At 65.3% G+C, this 10,310-nt stretch overlaps 1 protein-coding gene across 1 annotated transcript; it reads right to left on the minus strand.

Moving 5' to 3' along the window:
* Positions 1-828: 828 nt before the first annotated feature.
* SORBS3 (sorbin and SH3 domain containing 3) lies at positions 829-9,792 on the minus strand. The gene is given in 18 exon segments (XM_048927981.1): positions 829-1,044; positions 1,046-1,071; positions 1,732-1,982; positions 2,183-2,460; positions 3,227-3,340; positions 3,424-3,538; positions 4,094-4,140; positions 4,223-4,300; positions 4,388-4,484; positions 4,791-4,843; positions 5,068-5,161; positions 5,706-6,001; positions 6,076-6,134; positions 7,366-7,398; positions 8,424-8,460; positions 8,462-8,488; positions 8,560-8,699; positions 9,699-9,792. Coding segments are annotated over 18 exon segments (1,821 nt in total). The 5' UTR covers positions 9,739-9,792; the 3' UTR covers positions 829-1,008.
* Between the last annotated feature and the right edge of the window lie 518 nt (positions 9,793-10,310).

A 10,310-nucleotide genomic window follows, 5' to 3' on the forward strand; every position in this document is an offset into this window, starting at 1 on the left:
AGAACCCCCCCCCCCCCCTCCCGCCCCACCGCCCCCCACACTCACAGCAGCTGAATCTCCTCTTCCAGACGCCGCCGTTCGCACCCCACATCTCCGGCTGCGCCCTACAGCCGCCCCATCCCCTACAGCCGCCCCATCCCCTACAGCCGCCCCATCCCATCCCCTGCGGCCCCGCAGCGCCGTCGCCCGACTGGTTCTCGACTGGTTCCCGACTGCGTGTGGGAGGGGAGGAGGGCCGCTATGGGGCGGCGGCAGCCGTGGGGTTTGGGGGCGGGGAGGGGTTTTGGGGTGGGGGGGGGACGCGGCTCTAAGGGACAAAGGGCGCTTTGAGGGCGCGAATGCCAGCAATGCGGCGCCCACAGCGCGATGGGGGGGGGAGCAGAAAACCCCACGGATTTGGGGGGGGGAAGGGGGGGGCGCTTCCCAATGCAAACCTGCCGGGTTGGGGGAGGGAGGGGGAGCAGCCAGAAAACCCCACAGATGGGGGCATGGGGGTCTGAGCCGCTAAAATCCCCACAGACTGGGGGGCCGGGCCGGGAAAAAACCCCATAGATTGGGGTGGGGTGGGGGTCCCTCCCCACAAAAACCCCCCAGATTGAAGGGGGTCAGTTCCTTTTCTGTAAAGGCCCCACAGATTGGGGGGGGGATGGGGGTCTTTCCCCACCGAAACCCAACCAAGAGGGGCTCCTCACCCAGGAGAAACCCCACAGGTTGAGGGGGATGGGGGTCAAAGCCCCACAGCGCACAGCAGCTTCCCCAACACCCCCCCACTGCACCCCACAACCGCCCCCACCCCACACAGCCCCACGTGGGCGCCGACGCACGGGGCTGAGCTGCCTTTAATGGGGGACAGAAGCGGAGCTGGGACCCACAGCAGTGGGGCAGGGAGGCGGCATGGAAGCACAGGGGCACAGCGAGGTCCCAGGATCGGCCGCTGCTTGGGGCCCCACAGGGGTGGGAGGAACTGGAGGCCCTTTGGCCCCAGAGATGTGTGGGGGTGGCAGCGGCTCACAGTGGGGCCACGTAGTTCCCAGGGAACGTCCCCGAATTGCTGCGTCCTCTGGGAAACTCCTGGGGGCGGCGGGAGTGGGGCTGCATTGCGCCCATCCCACCCCATTGATCCCATCCCCATCCCATTGATCCCATCCCACCCCATTGACCCCATCCCACCCCATTGTCCCCATCCCACCCCATTGATCCCATCCCCACCCCATTGACCCCATCCCATCCCATCCCAGTGATCCCATCCCACCCCACTGATCCCATCCCACCCCATTGATCTCATCCGCATCCCATCCCATCCCACCCCATCCCCATCCCATTGATCCCATCCCACCCCATTCACCCCATCCCCATCCCACCCCATTGATCCCATCCCATCCCATCCCATTGATCCCATCCCACCCCATTGATCCCATCCCACGCCATTGACCCCATCCCACCCCATTGACCCCATCCCATCCCACCCCACTGATCCCATCCCACCCCATTGATCCCATCCCACCCCATTGATCCCATCCCATCCCACCCCATTGATCCCATCCCACCCCATTGATCCCATCCCATCCCATCCCATCCCATTGATCTCATCCCATCCCCACCCCATTGACCCCATCCCAATCCCATTGATCCCATCCCACCCCATTGTCCCCATCCCACCCCATTGATCCCATCCCACCCCATTGATCCCATCCCCATCCCATCCCACCCCCCCCCCTGCACCCCACACACCCACAAACCAGCCGTCATCGCAGCACTGCAGCACATCCACGCGCTCCCCCTCCCTCAGTTCCAACTCGTCGCCGTTTTGGGGTCGGTAGTCGTAGAGCACGCGATGCCTGCAGGGCAGCCACAGTGCGGGGGGGGTCCTGACCCACAGCGGGACGTCGGCACCCCCCAAACTTACGGGGTCCATCGGGTCTCGGAGCCGAGGTGGGGGAGGTGGGCTGGGGGTGCGGGGCTGGTCCTCCTGCGGATGGGGGCTGCGTGGGGAGAAGGGAGAGGTCACGTAGGGCTGCCCCTATAGGGCGATATGGGGCCGCTCCTACAGGGCGCTACGGGGCTGCCCTATAAGGGCAATGTGGGGCAGCCCCTATACAGCACAGGGACGGCTGATAGGGGGCATCATTGATGGGGTGATGTCGGGCCGCCCCTATAGGGCCGATGGCTCGGGGCCGCTCACCTGCTCGTGGGGGCCCCACAGAGGGGTTCGGTGCAGTGGGGCCGGCGGGGGGGGCGAGATCCTGGTGCCGAGGGGAGGGCGGGGCGCCCGGCGGGGTCAGCAGGGCCCTGCTTTGCACCCACCTGTGGGGCTGGGGGCTGCGGGGCTGTGGGGCCGCCCCCCGGCTCGCGGTGCACACACAGGTAGCAGCGGGGAGCCAGGCCACGGCGCCCAGTGCCCACAGGTTGTGCTTCGTACCAATGGGCGTCAATGCGGCGCAGCAGGGAGAGCTGCTCACCCTGCAGGGACAGCATGGCACGATATGGCATGATATGGCACGATTATGGAATGATATGGAGCGATATGGCACGATATGGCATGATATGGCACGATATGGAGCGATATGGCACGACATGGCATGATATGGCACGATATGGAGCGATATGGCACGATATGGAATGATTATGGCGTGGTATGGAATGATATGGAGCGATATGGAACGATATGGCACGATATGGCATGATATAACACGCCATAACACGCCATAACACGCTGTAACACTCCATTACATGCTGTAACATGCCATAACATGCCGTAACATCCTGTAACACTCAGTAAAATGCCGTAACACGCCATAACACGCCATAATACGCCGTAACACACCATAACATGCCGTAACATGCCATAACACGCCATAACACGCCATAACATGCCATAACACGCCATAACACGCCATAACAAGCCATAACACGCCATAACACGCCATAACACACCGTAACACACCGTAACACGCCATAACACGCCATAACACGCCATAACACGCCATAACACGCCGTAACACGCCATAACACGCCATAACACGCCGTAACACGCCATAACACGCCATAACACGCCATAACACGCCATAACACGCCGTAACACGCCATAACACGCCATAACACGCCATAACACGCCATAACACGCCGTAACACGCCATAACACGCCATAACACGCCATAACATGCCATAACACGCCATAACACGCCATAACACACCATAACACGCCATAACGCCCCGCCACGCTCACCCTGCGGAAGCTGAGCTCTACAGGCAGCTCCCCATGGAAGCTGAACACGGCTGTCGCACAGCCCTGCGCTGCCGCTGGGGTCCCAGGTTGCGGTGCTTCGCCGTGGGGCAGCACCTATGGGAGGGGGGGGGGGCAGGGGGTCGGCACCCCAACACGTGTGCGCCCCCCCCCCCAACACGCGTGTGACCCCCCGTCACCTCCACGTATGTGCGTGGAAAGATGCCCACACGGCCGCCATGCTCCCCGCGCAGCCAGTTGGCGTCAACAGCGCCGTGCAGCAGCACCACGTCGCCCCTGCGCAGCGACAGCTCCCTGCGGGCAGCAGCGCCGTGGGGCAGCGGGACACCGGCCCCACACGTCCCCAGCCCCACACATCCCCAGCCCCACACATCCCCAGCCCCACACGTCCCCGATCCCCGCTGGTCACCCCAATGCAATGTCCCCAAGTGTCCCCAACCCCCGAATGGCACCGGGTCACCCCAACCCAACATCCCCAGCTGTCCCCAGCCCCACACGTCCCCACGTGTCCCCAGCCCCCCACTCTCAGCTGCCCCCAACCCCAGGTGGCGCCCGCCGGTCCCAATCCCAGATGTCTCCAACCCCAGGTGACATCACGGGTCCCCAACCCCACATCCCCAGCCCCACGTGTCCCCAAATGTCCCCAACCCCAAACGGCACCGGGTCACCCCAACCCAACATCCCCAGGTGTCCCCTGCCCCATATTCTCAGATGCCCCCAACCCAATGTTCCGAGTGTCCCCAGCCCCACATGTCCCCAAGTGTCCCCAGCCCCATCTGGTTCTCAGTGTCCCCAGCCCCACATCCCCGGATGTCCCCAGCCCCCCACCACGGTGACACAGGGACAGACCTGGGGGACTCGGCACAGAAGTCAAACTTGAGGCGTGCGGCCGCCATCTGTGGGGCACAGAGGGGCTGCTGGTGGGGCGCAGCAATGGGGCGCTGCCCCCCCCCGGCCCCATAGAGGACATTTCCTCACCTGTGCTGCACCGCGGGTGGGCGCTGCGGGGGTCCCCAAATCCACTGCAATGGGGAGGGCGGGGGGGCGGGGGGGGCTCTGCAAAGGGACACCGAGGGGGGGGGGTCTGCAAAGCGGTGCCACGGGGGGGGGGTGACAGCAGGGGGGAGCTGGGGGGGGGGGGGCCTCACCTCTGCCGCTCTGCTCAATGGAGCCCCCCGGCCCCTCCTGCGCCGTGGGGACAGCAGGGCGGCCCTGCAGCCCATGGGGGGACAGCACGCTCCTGGGGGGGGGGACAACGGTGGGGGGGGTGATGTGCCACCCTGTGCCCCTCCCCCCCAACAGCTACTGCCCCATGGAATGAGCAATGGGGAGCCTTGTGGGGGGGGGGCACAGAGTGTGCAGGGAAAGACGTGTGGGGCAGAGCGGGACGTGTGGGGCGGGGGGGGGGAGGGGGCAGGCTGATGGGTGACTGCGCTCCTGTCCTTAAAGAGCCCCAGGGTGCCCCATAGCGCTGTGGGTTTGGGGCTGTTTGGGGTCAGTGATTCTTTGGGGTTTGGGGGCTTTGGGGTCGTGGCGCCGTACTCACAGCCGTGCCGTGGGGGTCGGCGATGCTCTGCGGGCGCTGCGGGCAGCGGGGCTCTGTGGGGGCAGCGGGGCTCTGTGGGGCAGCGGGGGGGGGAATCCCGTGTTGGACGGCACCGAACCGCCCCACGTGCCGCCCGGTGCTGGGCACAGCTGGGCACATCTGGGCGGCCACATCTGGCACACATCTGGATACCCCCTGCCCCCCACAATCCCACCCCCAGCCGCCCATAGCGCTGCCCCATAGCGCTGCCCCATAGCGCCGCCCCCAGCCCCAATACCCGCTGCAGCCGCTCCATGGCACGAATGTCCTCATCCAGTTCAGCGCTCAGCTGTTCCAATTCCCGCTGCAGCTGCACCTGGAAGAGCAGCGCACTGGGGTCACCCCATAGGGCAGCGCATTGGGGTCACCCCATAGGGCAGCACATTGGGGTCACCCCATAGAGCAGCGCATTGGGGGTCACCCCATAGGGCAGCACATTGGGGTCACCCCATAGAGCAGCGCATTGGGGTCACCCCATAGAGCAGCACATTGGGGCCACCTCATAGAGCAGCACACTGGGGTCACCCCACAGGGCAGCACATTGGGGTCACCCCATAGGGCAGCGCATTGGGGTCACCCCACAGGGCAGCACACTGGGGTCACCCCACAGGGCAGCACATTGGGGCCACCCCATAGGGCAGCACACTGGGGTCACCCCATAGGGCAGTGCATTGGGGTCACCCCATAGAGCAGCACATTGGGGTCACCCCACAGGGCAGCGCATTGGGGTCACCCCACAGGGCAGCACACTGGGGTCACCCCACAGGGCACAGCACCACAAAGCCACCCCATAGGACACAGCATCCCAGAGCCATCCCACACAGCGCCACCTCCCAGCGTCGCCCCATAGAGCAGCGCATCCCAGCACAGCCCCACAGGGCTCCACTTCCCAAGGTCACCCCACAGAGCACCGCGTCCTGGTGTCCCCCCGCAGGGCGCAGGGGGGCTGTGGGGCAGGGCAGCACCGTAACCCCTCCCGATGGGCTGCAGCGCAGGCGCAGCTCCGGGGGGCTGCAGAGGGGATGTGGGGTCACGGTGCGTGGATCCCACACTGCTGTGGGGCGCCCCACGGTGAGCTCCCATCTGCCCACGCCGTGCCGGCGCCGTGCCGGGCTCCATAGCTGAAGATGCTGCCCGGCTCCGCGGTGCCATCGGCGTCGCCCCACGGGGTCCTGGGGGGCAGCGGCCTCTGAGCCCCCCCTGTGTGTCACACAGAGCCCCCAAACCCACCCGGAGCTGAGCTCACCGCTCCGAGCCGTTGGGCAGCGCAGGAGGATCCAGGGGGGGGTTGAGATGTCTGCAGATCTGAGGGGGGGCGAGAAGTGGGATGTGGGGGGGGGGTGGGATCAATGGGGTGGGATAGGATGGGATGGGATGGGATGGGATGGGATGGGATGGGATGGGATGGGATGGGATGGGATGGAGGGGATGGGATGGGATGGGATGGGATGGGATGGGATGGGATGGGATGGGATGGGATGGGATGGGATGGGATGGGATGGGATGGAGGGGATGGGATGGGATGGGATGGGATGGGATGGGATGGGATGGGATGGGATGGGATGGGATGGGATGGGATGGGATGGGATGGGATGGGATGGAGGGGATGGGATGGGATGGGATGGGATGGGATGGGATGGGATGGGATGGGATGGGATGGGATGGGATGGGATGGGATGGGATGGAGGGGATGGGATGGGATGGGATGGAGGGGATGGGATGGGATGGGATGGGATGGGATGGAGATGGGATGGGATGGGATGGGATGGGATGGATGGGATGGGATGGGATGGGATGGGATGGGATGGGATGGGATGGAGGGGATGGGATGGGATGGGATGGGATGGGATGGGATGGGATGGGATGGGATGGGATGGGATGGGATGGGATGGGATGGGATGGAGGGGATGGGATGGGATGGGATGGGATGGGATGGGATGGGATGGAGATGGGATGGGATGGGATGGGATGGGATGGGATGGGATGGGATGGGATGGAGGGGATGGGATGGGATGGGATGGGATGGGATGGGATGGGATGGGATGGGATGGGATGGGATGGGATGGGATGGGATGGGATGGGATGGGATGGGATGGAGGGGATGGGATGGGATGGGGATGGGATGGGATGGGGATGATGGGATGGGATGGGATGGGATGGGATGGGATGGGATGGGATGGGATGGGATGGGATGGGATGGGATGGGATGGGATGGGATGGGATGGGATGGGATGGGATGGGATGGGATGGGATGGGATGGGATGGGATGGATGGGATGGGATGGAGGGATGGGATGGGATGGGATGGGATGGGATGGGATGGGATGGGATGGGATGGAGGGATGGGATGGGATGGGGATGGGATGGATGGGATGGGATCAGTGGGGTGGGATGGGATGGGAACAATGGGATGGGGATGGGATGGGATGGGATGGGATGGGATGGGATCAATGGGGTGGGATGGGATCCATGGGGTGGGATGGGATCAATGGGGTGGGATGCAGGCACTGTTGGGGTCCCACACAGCAGGATCTCACCTGCAGTGCAGCACGGTGTGTCCCACTCCGGTTCTGCAGAAGGAAGAAAAGGGGCTGAGCGGGGCCATGCAGCGCCATATTGTGCCATATTGTGCCATATTGTGCCATATTGTGCCATATTGTGCCATGCTGTGCCATATTGTGCCATGCTGTGCCATGCAGTGCCATATTGTGCCATATTGTGCCATATTGTGCCATGCTGTGCCATATTGTGCCATACTGTGCCATGCTGTGCCATGCTGTGCCATGCTGTGCCATATTGTGCCATATTGTGCCATATTGTGCCATGCTGTGCCATATTGTCCCATATTGTGCCATGCTGTGCCATATTGTGCCATGCTGTGCCATGCTGTGCCATATTGTGCCATATTGTGCCATATTGTGCCATGCTGTGCCATATTGTGCCATATTGTGCCATATTGTGCCATGCTGTGCCATATTGTACCATGCTGTGCCATGCTGTGCCATGCTGTGCCATATTGTGCCATATTGTGCCATATTGTGCCATGCAGCGCCATATTGTGCCATATTGTGCCATATTGTGCCATGCTGTGCCATATTGTGCCATATTGTGCCATGCTGTGCCATATTGTGCCATACTGTGCCATGCTGTGCCATATTGTGCCATACTGTGCCATATTGTCCCATGCTGTGCCATATTGTGCCATATTGTGCCATGCTGTGCCATATTGTGCCATATTGTGCCATGCTGTGCCATATTGTGCCATGCTGTGCCATATTGTGCCATATTGTGCCATGCTGTGCCATATTGTGCCATATTGTGCCATGCTGTGCCATGCTGTGCCATGCTGTGCCATATTGTGCCATATTGTGCCATGCTGTGCCATATTGTGCCATGCTGTGCCATGCTGTGCCATATTGTGCCATATTGTGCCATGCTGTGCCATATTGTGCCATGCAGTGCCATATTGTGCCATATTGTGCCATATTGTGCCATGCTGTGCCATATTGTGCCATGCTGTGCCATATTGTGCCATATTGTGCCATGCTGTGCCCCACAGCGCCCCACAGCCCCAGTCGCTGCCATCCTTGCTCACCCGGCAGCTTGCCGTGGATCTGCTGGAACATCCTGCGGGTACCAATCCCGGGGCCGATCCACGCTCTGTGGGGCGCGGTGGGGCGGTGAGGAGGGGTCCAGCGATGCCTCCCCCCCCCCCCATTGCTCTCACTCACAGAACGCGAGGCCAGCGGCAGCCCCGTCTCGTCCACCGGCCCGATGCCGTCGTACTTCACCCAGCGCCGCTCCCGACGCCGGCCGTCCTCCGTCCACGTGGCCGCGCAGCCCGGGGGGGGCACGGCGCCCTCCATGGGGCCTGGGGGGCGGGGGGGAGTCTGATGGGTGCCCGGGGGTCCCCGGGGTGGCCGGGTCCGGTGCTGCGCGTTGGCTGAAGGTGAGGAGGGAGAGGGGCTCCCGCGGGCGGCCCTGGGCGGCCCCGGTGGGCTCCAAACGGGGCCACCGAGCGACTCGAACCGGGGTCTCAAGGCGGCCCCGGCCGTCCCCCAATGGGCTCCCATGGGGGCCCGCGGTGCGAATCCCCCGGACGTCCCCATCGGGTTTCACGGGTGTCCCCGGCCACCCCCCAGCGGGGACCCTGGGCGCTCCGCAGCACCGTCACTCGGGTCCGGGGGGCGTCCCGCATCCCCGCGGTGCGGCGCGGCGCCCCGGCTGCGTTCTGCAGCGATAACGGAACCAACAGCGGCGGCTCCGCGCGGCCCTTCCGCAACCGACGGCTCGACTTCGAGGCGGGGGCCCAAAACCAAAAACCAGCCGGCGCTCCCCAAGGGAAAACCGAAAACCCCGCCCGGAGCGGAACGGGACGCGGCGCCTCCCCGCCCCGCAGAGCAAACAGGGCGGGCGGAGCGGGCAGAGTGCGGCGTGAGTCACGGCGGGGTGGGGGCACCCAGGGCCGGGACGCCCGGACCCCCCGGCCTCGGGCACCGCGGGCGGCTCCGGCGCCGTTTGGGGGCGGCTCTTTGGGGCCGGGGTCTCCCTTCTCCCCCCCCCCGCCCGACGTCGCCACGTCGCGCCCCGCTGGGACCCTCGGTGCGGGCTCCCCCCCCCCGCACGGTGCGGTCCGCGCCCTTCGCCCCGACGAACCCGCGCTCTGCCCGCACCGCCCCACGGCCCGCACTCCCCCCCCCGCGCCCCGCACCGAGCGGACGGCAGAAAGGCCGCGTTCCCAACCCCGCTCCGGAGGCCCCAAAACTCCGCACCCCCCCCCCCCCCCAACCCCCCCGGCTCCGGGTCCCCCCGCCCGCCCCGCGCCGCCCGCACACCCCGCACCTTTTGGGGTGACCCCCCCCGCACCCACCCCGCTCCGCAGCCGCCCCGTTCCGCGCTCGCAGCGACATTCCCGGCCCGGGATCCCGGAGCGGAGCCAAGCGCTGAGCTCAGCCCACGCCCCGCACACGCTGACGCCGCGGGGACAACCCGGCCCCGCCGCACCGCCCCGCACCGCCGCCGTCGGGACACAGCGGGGCAGCGACCCCCGGCCCCGTCGCTGGGCTGCGGGCGACGCGCTCCCGTCCTCGTCCCACCCCAACCCCCCCCCCCCCCCCGGCGGGGGTCTCCTGGCTGGGCGGGGGGCTCGGGGGGGTTGGTTGGGGCCGGGGTGGAGAAAGGGGGCTCCCAACTCCTGCATGGGGCCATGGCCCCGTCCCCATCCCATCCCATTCCTGTTCCACCCCCATCCCACCCCATCCCACCCCAAATCCCATCCCCATCCCATCCTGTCCCATCCCCCCCCTCGCTCCCCCTGGGCTCTGAGCTCTGTCCTCCCCCCCCCCCCCCCCCCATGGCTCATTTCCCATTTTTGCCGTCCCCCAAAAGCGCTGACGGCCCCAAAAGGCAGCAGCTCCATCCCACGTGAGCTCTGGCTGTGGGATTTCATCACCAGCACGGTGCTGTGGGACAGAAATGGGGA

This window comes from Lagopus muta, chromosome 27 (genome assembly GCF_023343835.1).
Source record: "Lagopus muta isolate bLagMut1 chromosome 27, bLagMut1 primary, whole genome shotgun sequence".
NCBI lineage: Eukaryota > Metazoa > Chordata > Aves > Galliformes > Phasianidae > Lagopus > Lagopus muta.